The following is a 12,526-nucleotide window of genomic DNA, read 5'->3' as shown; positions in this document are numbered from 1 at the left end:
CACTGTGCGGCCAGTCGCCTTGAACCTGACGCCAGTTAAGGGCCCTTTAAAGACCTGGATTGATTGAAAGGACAAAAATTAAAAGCAATCGGATCCACCCTCGTGCCGGATCGCAGCCCCCGTCACCATCTGAGGGTTGTTCATCTCACCTCCTCCGACAGAGGTGCGACAGAGGTGTGAGGCCAAGGGCAGGAGGACACCAAGTGCTGCTCTCTGACCTGCCCGTCACAGCAGTCTGAAACGCTGGCTCCGAATTTTCCGGGTCGGCTCCCGGCTGTCGGCAGACCTGCAGCGCCCTGGGCCCTGGCAGATGTGGCCTTTCCAGGCTGAGGTTGCGAATCCGGTCTGACCCTGTCATCGTCACCACTGTCACTGCCGCCTCGCTGGGGCCTCTGGGGGCCACGCCCCTGGGCACTGCACAGCCATGCTGCTATACCTGCTGGCGTTCCTCTTACACGTGCTCCCGCTGGCCTCCGGGGCCTACGACATCTGCAAGTCCTGGGTGACCACGGACGAGGGCCCCACCTGGGAATTCTACGCTTGCCAACCCAAGGTGATGCGCCTGAAGGACTACGTCAAGGTGAAGGTGGAGCCTTCCGGCATCACGTGCGGCGACCCCCCAGAGAGGTTCTGCTCCCATGTAAGTTGGCCTGCTGCCCAGGCCAGGGGGCGGGGCGGGGGGGAAGGCAGGAGACCTTCAGATGCATGGGTGGGCCAGGTAATTTGAATCAGGCCTAGGAATCTGTCCATCCCCACCCATGGAATCGGAGAGTCATTCTGTACCTCCCACAAAGACCCCAGTTCTGGATGGAAGCCCCGCCCACTTGCAGTCCCCCAGCCTCGCTCATAGAAAGTCAACTGGAGGTGCTGTTTGCAACAGTACCCACCACTTCCCCCATGTGGTGCAAGCCCCCAACCCACCCAGTGCCGCTATGCAGACCGGACTGGGCAGTCAGGATGGGCTGGCCCTTTGCAAGAGTCCCAAGGGACTCTTGGCAGACCCTGCAGCCAGCACTCCTTCCAGCCCCACTCCCACGTGCCGTGACCACAGGCCATGGCCGAGTCAGGGAGGGCAGGTGGCCAGCTATGGGCAAAGGAGGCAGCTCCTGGCCTCAGTGGGCTGTGGGACCTCGGCAGCCGCAGACATGGTGGCAGAGATCACAGGGAGACCCTTGGTGAGGGATACCACCCCTCAGCGCCCCTCCCCCCACCGGGCCAACCCAGCCTGTGCCGGTCAGTGGAGGGCGGGGCAAGATGGCAGCGATGGCATGCTGAAGCAAGCAGATCCTCGGGAAGTGCTCCGGATGCATCTGGCATGGAGCAGGTGCTGTGTCCGTGTTGGCCTCGTTATTCCCATGATCCAGATGGGCAAACCAAGGCAGCGGGCAGGGAGGCCACACACCAGCAAATGGTCCAGCCATAGGGGCTCTCCCTGGGCGCAGTGTCAGTGAGCTGAGACTGCCCCTGGAGAGGTGCCCTCCCTCCCTGGCATAAGGCCGGGCAGCCCAGCCGGGCTGTAGGAAGGACTCGGATCCTTCGAGTGCCCTTGACCAGGGTCTCCAGGCCTCTGGGGCCCTGGCAGGGCTGGCCTGGTTTCCCAAGCTGGGCCTTTTGAGGACGGCTTGGTCCCATGGGGCCATTTCAGTCACAGCTCAGAGCAGTCAGCCAGGCAGGTCCCCCCTTGGGCTTGTCAGAGGTGATAAGGCAGTCGCCGTGGGTGGTGGCTGGGCCCTGGGCCAGCGGGGGAGGACTGGAGGGGAAGATGCAGGAGGCTGGACGGTCCAGGGACAGCCCTGCCTGGGCAGGCTCAGCAGGGCCTCCCTGGCTCAGGGTCAGGGGGCTGGGCCTGACGGGGGCGGGAAGGGCTCTAGGGCTAAGTGCAGATCTGAGCCCAAGGCAAAGCCAGCCGTGTCTTGTCTGTGCAGTGTCAGCATTGCCTAAATGTGGTATGGACGGGGTAGGGGACACTGCATTGTAAGTTGGAGATCTTGACCAAGGGCCCTCCAGGTCCACTCCTGCCCACAGCTGGCTCTGGACAGGCTCAGCTCTGCACCTGTTCCATCCCCACCCTGACTCGGAACCCAGGGCCGCTGCAGGGGGGCCGGCCACCCTTCACATGCCTGCCTGCCGCAGAGCTGGGCAGCTGAGCCCAGGCCTCCCGGAGGGAGCTCTCTTGCTTTTGCTTTTCTTGTTTCTCCTGGGAAGTCAGAGGAAGAAGAGCAGCAGCCCAAGATCCCCGGCAGGGCTGCCCCTGGGGTCGGCTTGCCTGCTTGACGGACGGAACAGTTGATCCCAGGCTGTGTCCAGCTCTTGCCTTGGGGACCTGGGAGCTGGGCAGGTGGCCTGAGTGATGGAGCCTGGGCACTGTGTGTGCCTCGGTGGCTCCTGTAGGAGGTGCAGTCTGCTCCAGGGCCCTCTCAGAGTGTGCCAGGTTACCGAGGCCCGGCTGTCACCTGCTTGCCCACCAAGGGGCACAGCACCCTTGCCCACCCGCCCCTGTTCAGGCATGAACTTAATCCCCTGCAGCCCCCTGTTGTTGCAGCCAGCCACCAGGGGGCGCCCTGATGGCATCAGACGGGCCCACAGCCACCTTACTCTGGCAAAGGCCGCGTGGCTGCTGCCTGCTCCTGTCCCCTCGTCTGGCCTGTCCCAGGGCACCCTGAGTGCCAGGGGAGCTGAGGGGTCGTCCCCCCATTGCCCGCCCAGGCCTCTCGTCCTTGGTAGGACCCGTTGAGAACTGCATTGTAAATTCCAGGTTGGAGAGGAAGGGGAGGCGGGTGAAAGACAAGATGAATGAATAAATAAAAACCTATTGGCTCTGAACGCACAACAGGAATTAATAGGGATGAGCTCCCGGCCGAGGGTTCCTGGGCAAGGACACGATTTCCATGAGGCCGGGCAGGGATGGGGCGGCCCCACCCCCACTGCCGGGACTCTGGGGAAGCTGTTGGGCGGGAGGGGAGGGAAGAGGGTGCTGGGCTCTGGTCTGGCATCCCTCAAAGGCAGAAGCTGCACTGGGGAGCCCTTGGGGGTGGGGAAAACACAGCTGGGCAAGTGGTGCTCTACCCGAGGGGTCTCCTACCTGGGCCCCCGGGTTGGGGGAGGCCCTTTCTTTGTGCCTTTGAGCCACTTGAGACACAGGGGGGAAAGAATGCCAACCCCAGCCTTGCCACCCAGCAACACAAGCTCCCCTGTTACAAATGCAGAGCCCCAGACCCCACCCAACCCTGCATTGCTTTATTTTGTTATTTATTTACACATAGAGAGAGGGAGAGACCGAGAAAGAGATCTTCCACCCACCAGTTCATCTCCCAAAAGGCTGCGTCTGGCTGGTCCGAAGACAGGAGCTTCTTGTAGTACTCTCCTGTGGGTGCAGGGACCGAAGGACCTGAGTCCTTCTCCACTGCTTTCCCAGGACATCAGCAGGGAGCTGCATGGGAAGTGGAACAGCTGGGACTCGAACCAGCACCCACTGTGGGTCACAGGTGTCACAGGCAATGGCGTAGTGCCAAGCCCCAGACTCCTGCATTTTGACCAGAAGTCCAGAGGCTGCAACGTGTGGATGCAGACAGAGCTGATGGTGGAGGAAGGGGTGGGCAGCCTGTGGATGCTGTGTCCTAGGGACCAGGGCAGCTTTGCCTAGGGTGGAAGGAAAGACCCTGAAGCATAGGATCGTAGCTAAGGGCCGAGGCCCCACCCAAAGGCCGCCTTCACCAAGGCCAGAGCCCACACTTCACTCTGGGCAGGAGCTGGAGAGGGGTGGCCCAGGCCCTGGAGGATGCCTCCCAGTGTGACCTGCTGCCCAGGCCTGTTTCCCTACCTGCAGAAAGGGGCGTGGCCCTGGCCATCTCCCCACCTCCTCGCAGAGCCGCCATTCTGCTCTGCTCTGGCCCAGCCCAGCACTGGCCCTCGCTTGGCCCTGTTATGTCTTGACTTGGGGAATGCCTGGGGGTCGGTGTGCTTTATCCATAGAGACCCTAAAGAGAGAGAGGCTGGACTGTAGTGCTGTGTGATGCTCGGCATCCGACGTGAGCTCCCTGGCCTGTGTTCCTCCCACTCAGGGCTAGTGGCAGCAGGTGTGCTAAAAATGCTGATACCAGGACCCTAGCTCCCAGGGTTTGGGGTTCACCCCCGCCTTGGTCTGTCACCTGTATCTGTGCCCGGGCCGGGCGCCCCCTTTCTTTGCTCAGTCCGTGCTCAGACAAGTGGGGAGGGAGGCTGGTGTGATCCAGGAAGGCTGCTTGGAGGAGGAGAGCTTGGGGCTGCATCTTGGGGAAGGAATAATGGGGAGGCCCATAAGTGCCTGCATCCTTCCCAGAGCTGAGCAGCTGGCTTTTCCAAGGGGGTAGGTCTGGACAGGGACCCCTGCCCCCACATACCATACCCCTGCCAAGGAGGGCAGCAGGCAAGGCAAATGAAGGACTGGCAAGTCTTCCCAAAGAGTGTGTGTGTGGGGGGGTTCCTCTCCCTGCGTGTCCACGCAGCTGCCTAAGCTCTGTCCTTGCTGTCCCTGCTGCTGCTCCTTTCGCAAGCTGCTCCAATCTCACGCGTGATGAGGCAGGTGAGAGGTGGCCAGCCACACAGGCAGGCTCAGTCAGTGCTGTGGCTGAGAGGTGGGCTCTGGGCTGGGGCTGATGGGGCTCAGGGCTCCCCTGGGCTTGGAGACCCCAGGTCTGAGACATACCTTGCTGACGCCAAGCCTCGGTTTTCTCATCTGGAAATGGGGTGCCACGTGACCAGGCATCCAGGAGTGGGCTGTGTTCTAGAAGTTAGCTCAAGGGCCATAAAAGTGGTAGGGCAAAGGAGGGCGAGGTGCCAGGCAGGAGACGAGCCGCAGGCTGATCATGGCGGAGGGGAAGGTGTGTGTAGCAGTTTTGCTTAAATCTAAGAAAACGAGGTTCTCACACCCAGAGCACCCCCAGCTGCAGAGGACGAGCTGATGGGAGCTGAGTGTCCCAGCCCTGGGGACTGGAGATCTTTGCCCCACCTCCAAGCCTCAGTTTCCCAGGCTGTCTGACCCCGGGGTTTGGCTAAATGGATCACTTCAGGTCACTGAGAGTCAGGCAGACAAGGGGTGTCCAGCCTGTCCATGCCTGTGCCTGGCGTAGCGTGGAACGGATCAACAAGACGTTTGTGAAACTTCCAACACATTGTTTTTTCATGGCGGTAAAATACAGCTACCTTTGGGAATCTCCTAGGACCTGTTGGCACACACGGATTCACAGCTGCCCTCTCCTTATGGGCCGTTAGGGCCGTCCCTCCCCGGCCCCAAGCCCCGGCCCTCACCGGTCAGCGTTACCTCTGTGCACCTGTCTGTTTTTGGATGCCAGAGCTCACAGCTTCTCGTAGCTCTGTTCTCCCACTCACAGCGGTCACGTGTCTTGTACTTCGTTCCCTGTAGCCGTGTGCCATTTACCAGGCAGTGGGCACTTGCATTGTTTGTGCTGTGGGGCTTCCGTGAATCTGTTGCTAAGAGCAGCTGTGTGTAAGGTTCTCACGTCACAGGGTAGACAGCTTGCAGTGGAGTGGCTGGGTCCCGTGGTGAGACCGTGTTGGACTTGTGGGGAGCTGCAGAGTGCCCCACACAGAGGCTGTGCCATCGCACGCCCCCTCCAGTCCTGCACAAGTTCTCATTCTGTCTCCTCCAGTCCATGCTCTCTGTGCCTTCTATTCTCAGAGTTACACAGAGTGAGAGACAGATCTTCCATCCGCTGGGTCACACCCCAAATGGCCACAACAGCCAGGGCTGGGCCAGGTCCAAGTCTTCCCCCGGGTCTCCCACGTGGGTGCAGGGGCCCACGCCTTCCCCCGGGTCTCCCACATGGGTGCAGGGGCCCACGCCTTCTCTCGGGTCTCCCATGCGGGTGCAGGGACCCACGCCTTCTCTCGGGTCTCCCATGCGGGTGCAGGGGCCCACGCCTTCCCCCTGGGTCTCCCATGTGGGTGCAGGGGCCCACACTCTCAGGCTGTCTTCTGCTGCTTCCTCAGGTGCATCAGCAAGGTGCTAGATGGGAAGTGGAGCTGCCAGAATTCAAACTAGTGGGATACCAGCATCACAGGCAGTGTCTTAACCCACTCGGTCACAGCAAGGACCCCTGGGATCGGAATCTGCATCTCCCTGCTTACCAGTGACACTGAGCTTGCGGATGTCTGGGTCTTCCTTGGAGACCTGCCGATCAAGTCCTTTGCCCATTGCTAAATGCAGTTGTCTTCTTGTTGCGGTGTAGAAGTTCTTCCTATAGGCCAGATCCTTGTCCAGTGTCTCTTGGGAGGACCTCCTCTGTTCCGTGGATTTTCTTGGCACTCTGTGTTTGGAGCACATTTTCCATTTTCATAAAGTCCAGTTTATTCTTCTTTTTGTTGCCTGCGCTTTGGGCATCTTGTCTAAACATCGATCAATCCAAGGTCGTAAGCATTACTCCTATGTTTTTCTTCTAAAAGTCTTATAGTCTTGGCTCTTATAGCATTTTGGTTTATTTATACGCGAGTCAGGGGGCAGGGAGAGACAGACAGATGAACAGACAGACGGACAGATGGACAGAGCTCCACTGGCTGATTCGCTCCCCTGAGATGCCCGCAATAGCTGAGGGCGAAACAAGAGCTAGGAGCTCCATCGAGTCTCCTGTGCTTGGGGACCCTGGCAGCTGAGCTGGCACCTGAGCTGGCACCTGAGCTGTCTCCAGGGTGTGCAGGAGTCGGAAGCTGGGGTGGGGAAGTTCAGCTGGGTGCTGAATCCAGGTCCGCTGGTAGGGGACAGAGGGATCCCAACCGCTGAGCCGAGCACCTGCTTGGGGCTCAGGTGTGGGGCCCGTCTGAGCTGGGTCGAGGCCCGCCCTTGTTTTCCAGTGGTGGCTGTCGGGTTTCCCGTTGCGCTGTGCTGTTTGGAGGAGTCCAGTAGTTTCTCCCTGTCATATCCTCGACACCCAGGCCCCAGACCAGCCGGCCATGGGTGCGGGCTCGGCTCCTGATGCACAGCTCTCCCCACTGAATCCCTGACTCTCTGTGCAGTTCTCCACCAATCCTCCTGCAGAGTGTGTCCTGGAGAAATGACCAGCACCCCCTGTTGTCCATTTTATAGATAGGAAAACTGAGGCTGAAATCCTGGATGATGAGCTCCAGGCTTAAACTCAGGGCAGAGGTCATCAACGGCTGCCATGATGAGGCCTGCGGCTGAGGGGCCCGGCTGCACCCCGTCTCCCTCCACCCCACACTCTTTCCTGCTCCCCCTTTCTGTCCTAGCTCTGAGGCTGAGGTGCTGTTGGTGACTCGGGGGACACCATTGCCCTGGTTGCCTGCAGAATCCATTTCTCTCTTACCTCTCTTCCACCTAGTGGGGTACCTCCTTGGCCACCTGTGGTAGTGTTGATATGCAGTCAGTGCTAAATAAATGCTGAAGCCAACATTTTGTCAGAGGTGATAAGGCAGTCACACAGGGCTGGGGAGATCCTCTCCAGGACCCCTCCTGGGAAGTCCTAGCCACACTCAGTGGCTGGAGCCACCTGCAGCCAGCCAGGGGACGGAGCTGCACGGGGTCTGGGAGGTGGAGGGATCCCAGCGTTCGCTCTCTGGGTTCTGCCTGGGGGAGCTCCCACGAGCATCGTGTCCCCCCAAAGCTGTGCCTCACTGGTCCCAAGGGACACTTCCAGCCATGGCTTCCTTGAAGAAGCAGCTCCAGGACAGGGCGACACAGACGTGGTGTGTGGGGGAGGCTCTGGGTGGGGCTTGCGATCACCACAAGTTAGCCTGTACAATGGTCCTGGGAGCTTTGTGAAGGACAAGCCAATGACTCACAGGGCCTCCCACGGCCTCCTGCTGCATCCTTTGAGGATTCTGAGATGGAAAGGGACAGCATCAGGGAGAGCATCAGGGTGGAGGAGACTCGGGGCGGTCCCGAGTGGCTAAGGCAGGGGACAGCAGCAGGGAGAGAAGCCAGCTGTCCCTGCCCCGTGTCCTCCCTGCACCATCAGAAACTGGCTGATGTAGCGCTGGGGCCCAGCTCCTGAGTGGCCTGGAGCAGGACGCTTTGCTTAATGGACGTTTGGACCCTCTTTCCATCCACTTCGGATATGTAGATTCTGGGTTCAGAGAGGCTAAGGCTGTCGCTCAAGGTCACACAGCCTGCAAGCAGAGAAGTCTGACATCCGGCTCCCTCCCCCCAGTTCCCTGTGGGTTGAGTGGATCTAGCTGCCAGGCTCCCAAGCGGCTGCTCACCTGACACGAGTCGGTTCCAGTTTCCCCCCCTCCCCGTCCCCTCCCTGGGGCCTGCTGTCTTGTGTGTGTGTGCTGCGCCTGTGGGTACCTGAGTAGCCTGGCCTGGCATGCCATGGACCCCAGAAAGGAAGGCTGCTGGTCGGGGGAGCAGGGGGTGGTAGTGGTGTGTGCCTCGCCCCTGCCCCTTGGGACGCTTTGCAGTCTGCCACGCCCCGCCGCTTGTTTGAGGACTTAATTCCTGTCTACCAGCACCAGCTCTGTGCACGGAGCAATGCCTTTGCCCAGGGGAACCTGATTTGCTTTGCAAGGAGAGGCGGGGTATGCCACCAACACCCAGCAAGGGACCTAAAAATAAGGGGGAGAGTGGCCAGGGCAGGATGGTGGCGTGCTCCCTGCTGATTAGCTACCCTTGATGTGGGCACACCCTAGGGGGTCAAACGAGACCCAACTGTGGTGAGGGGTCTCTATGGTGAGACCTCAACCCCAGGGTACGTCCCTGGCCCAGCCACTATCTCCCCCAGCCAGAACCCCTGCACTGCTCAGCAATGCACTGCCCACCCCCCCAAGCCTTAAACCTCTTAAAGGAGCCAAGTGGGAGAGGCCCTGACCCCCAGGCCTCCTTCCTCTGTTGGAGCCGTGGGGCCCTCCCAGTTCTGCCTTCCTGGGTGCTCCGTGGGGTGAGCCGGAGGAAGGCTGCCCAGTGTGCTGCCAGGGGTTTAATCTCTGGTCCTAGAAGGAGAAGGCAGCCAGAAGCAAGGCTGCTTTGCAGCTGCTAAATGTCACAGCTGCTGGCCTCAGCTCCTTGCAGCTCCCTGCTCCCAGTGCCGCCTTGTGCATTAACCCCTGGCTCCCTGCAGCATCGTGCGCCGCGGCCTCGTCCTGTCCCTGTCCCCCTTCTCGCGGCCTGCCTGGCCTTGGCCAGCACACCTAGAAGCTTCCCCAAGTTCCCCGCCGGCCCTCCTCGGGTCCTGCACTGCCACAGTGAGGGCGTGGGTAGCTGACTGGGCCTGCTGCGGGAGCAGCTTTGCGGCCTCTGGGGGAAGAACCTTGCCAAACCCGGCCCCTCCCAGTTCCTCCCCTACCGCCAGGTGTTTTGATGGACAGCCAGCTCCGGTCAGAGCTGACGAGCATGTGAAGGAACCAATCGGTGAGCTGCTACCAGGCCAGCCCCACCTCCCCGACTGCCTCTGCTCAAACGTGCCCAGGTGTGCCCAGAGCCAGTTTCCTCTAGATGGTCCCAGCCAGCTAGGGGCTCCCCATTCGCGAGGCCTCCTTGGGTGGGGCAGAGGGGCCCTGCTGAGAGGAGGCATGGACTAAAGACTCCAGCTGAGCACCCAAGAGGTGCAGGTGGCCCCCTGGCTTCCCAGAGCGCTCATGAGGTGGGGACACGCTGGAGGAGTTGGTCTGTGGCCTGTGGGGCTGGGGACCCCCACAGAGGAGCCCGAAGGGGCGGAGCTGCCAGCAGAGTCCCTTCTTTCAGCTGCGTTCCTGGTACACCCCAGGTGCCTGCCAGGCCTGGCAGTAGGGCCCAAAGCCCCCAGAATCCACGGAGGGGCACCTGCCCTGTGCCCACCCCTTCAGAGGGACACGGCTGCCCTGCCCCTCACCCAGCCCCGCAGTGAAGCCCGGCCTCCCTCCCTGTGTCCCTGATGCAATATTCATGCGGGCAGCAGCCGCTCCAGGAGGCCGCGTCTGCTCGCCCTGCGCAGGCTTTCACGGAGCAGGGCGCTGGGCTCTCCGCACATCCTCCCGGATCAATACTGCACTTTGCGGGCTGCTGGCCCAGCCGCCCCGCCCCTCGACCTAGTGCCCTCCCAGCCTTCCCTTCCTTCTTCTCTCGTGTTTACTTTTGTAGAAAGTGTTCAATAAAAACGCCCAGCTGTGGGGGAGTGGCGTGGGCAGGGAGAGGGGACCTCAGTGTCACGAGGGGCACTCACCAGGCAGGCGGCCAGCCGTGTGCAGGGAGAGGGCTGAGATGGAGGAAGAGAGGAAGGGAGAGGGTGAGGGGAGGTGGGTAAGTAGGGGAGAGGAAGGGGAGGGGAAGAGACAACAGCCCTCCCAAGCACTTACTGGCCCCGGGAGTGGGGGGAGCAAGTGCCGGCCCAGCCCCCTCTCCATTGTCAGAAACCCACAGCGTAGCAGGAACCCAGGGCCCAAATGGCTTGGCAAGGGGAGCTGAAACAAAGACAGCAAGCAGAGCCTGGCCAGGTGCATCACCCACCTGCCATGGTGGTGGTGAGGGTGCCGGCCAGGACAGATGCCCCCGCTATGGGGTCGGGGCTGTGGCTTGCTGTGGGGACGGAGTTTCCCTCCCCAGCGTTCCTGGAAGTCTGGCCGTGGGAGGGAGCCGCATATGCCCAGGGCCTGCTTCCCTATGGTGCTTTATTTATTTATTTTTAAAGGATTCAGTTTTCAATTCCTGGAGAAATTAACCCTTGTCTGCCTGGGATGCTGGAGGAGCATGCCCATAGGTGGGGTGCTGGCCCTTCTGCCCTTCCCCCAAGGATCCCAGGACCTGCTGCCAGGGTGCTGTGCGAGCTGCCCGCCTCACTCAGGTCCTATGCAACCCTGAGGTCCACGGTCAAGGCCCACAGCTCGGTGTGCGAGTGTTTGCCAACTGTCTCTGCACAACCTTGGGCCAGGGAGTGAGGTCCCCAAGTGGACGAACCTCAGTTCGTACCCTAAGCCACAGAAGGTTCTAGAAGGAGGAAAACCATAGACAAGGTTGCAGGGAGCATTCTCAGCACTGTTTCCTGGCAGGCTGTGTGGGGTGAGGAGACGAGATGAGATGCATAGGAGGTGGCCTGAGACAGGTGGGCCTGTGCCCAGGGGATGCCCGGGGCGTGGCCACTGGGATGGCCAAGCCCTGAGCCGCCTCCTGTGCCCTGGGGAATTGATTGGGGCCTGGCGGAAAAAAGAGAAAGGGAAAACAAAGCCTTGCTCCAAGTAGCATCCCCCAGGGGAGCGGCTGCAGCTCCAGGCGGGTGGGTTTCCAGCAGGCGGGCAGGTGCAAGTGACCTTGCTGCCCAGGGCTTTTGCTCAGAGAAGAGAAGCAAAGGGCAGGAGCAGTGGGGCAGGGGTCAAAGAAGCCGCAGAAGGAAGAGCTGGGGGCTGGAGACTTAGAGACCATTGGTCAGGGCGGCTGGAATTGGAAGCGGCTCCAAGCAGAAGCTCTGTTTCCGCCCTGTTAATAATTTATTCCTGCTGCAACTTTTCTTACCCATAAAGAGGAAGTGATCTGTTAGTGAGAATTCCCCCTGGCCCCCGCGTTGTAGTCGAAGAGGGTGTGCGTCCCGGTGCTTTGATTCAGGAACTTGACTTTGGTGGCAGCGGCAAGGCTGGACTGGTGCCTTGGACACAAGTTACGTGAACAGCGCAGATGGCAAAGACAACAACTCCACCTTGCAGGGGCCCCAGCGGGGCACGCGAGTGGGCACAGGGGGCTCTGGGTTGGACGTGGCTGCTGGCTCCAGCCGTGGGGCCAGGCACCGCCATGACATCCTTGCCACGCGACGGCTTGCCTCAGTGGCTGCGGCTGGGAGGCCGGTCCTCGTGGAGTTGTAGATGGCTGTTCCTTCCAGCCCCGGGGCCTGCCCCCGCTAGCAGCCTGCATCCCCATTCAGTTCTGTCTCCTTTCCTGCAGCCCTGACTGCACTGTTTACCAGCTGGCCTCTGACTTATCAACTGTACCTCGTGCGCAGAAAATGAAAAGAAGCAGCTAGGAGGCCTTCCCACGGTTTGAAAAGTGTCGTGTCAGACGGCTTCTCCCTATGCTGGTTCTAGCTGGAAGGCTGAGTGGGAGGCTTGTCCCCTCTGTGCACCGTCCCTGTCGCTCCCCTGGCTGCACTGCCCGGCTTCCCAGGTGGCTTGCCTCTGTGGGGAAGAGCACACATGCCAGGTTCCCCAGACGCTGCATTTCCCAGGATTCCCGACGTGAGGTTCCCCTCGAAGGCCAGAGCAATCAGGGGCCACCTGTGAAGTAGCCATAACTACAGTGTCCCCATCTCCCGACACGGCCAGCGCAGGGCGACAGTGGCTGTGGTTCCCTGTCCACAGCTCCAAAGTGGCCAGGCTGGGTTGTTCACCATGTTCCCTCCAATACACAGGGCGTCTCGGCAGAGAGGTCCCCAAGCTGGTGTGTCCAGCTGCCCTGGCAGGGACACTTTTGAAGCCTTTTGTTCACATCAACGTGCTTGATACAAGATGGAAAGCAGAGCCTAGGACAAAGCTTCCTCGCAAAGGAAGGACAGAGCGGGGATGGAACTCGGGGGAGGGGTGCCCCAGAGCTAGCTTGGCCATGCCAGGCCCAACGTAA

At 60.7% G+C, this 12,526-nt stretch overlaps 1 protein-coding gene across 1 annotated transcript in view; it reads left to right on the top strand.

Moving 5' to 3' along the window:
* Positions 1-424: 424 nt before the first annotated feature.
* Positions 425-12,526, top strand: part of NTNG2 (netrin G2) — a 40,917-nt gene continuing 28,815 nt past the window's right edge. Inside the window, exon 1 of the mRNA XM_041004656.1 lies at positions 425-640. Within this exon, the coding sequence (XP_040860590.1) occupies positions 425-640 (216 nt within the window). The remainder of the gene's footprint in view (positions 641-12,526) is intronic.

The sequence above is a fragment of the Ochotona curzoniae genome, unplaced genomic scaffold (assembly GCF_017591425.1).
Source record: "Ochotona curzoniae isolate NIBS_2020 unplaced genomic scaffold, NIBS_Ocur_1.0 scaffold_3208, whole genome shotgun sequence".
In the NCBI taxonomy this organism is placed as follows: Eukaryota; Metazoa; Chordata; class Mammalia; order Lagomorpha; family Ochotonidae; genus Ochotona; species Ochotona curzoniae.
Note: the sequence above shows the minus strand (reverse complement) of the source record. Positions and strands in the feature narration are given on the sequence as shown.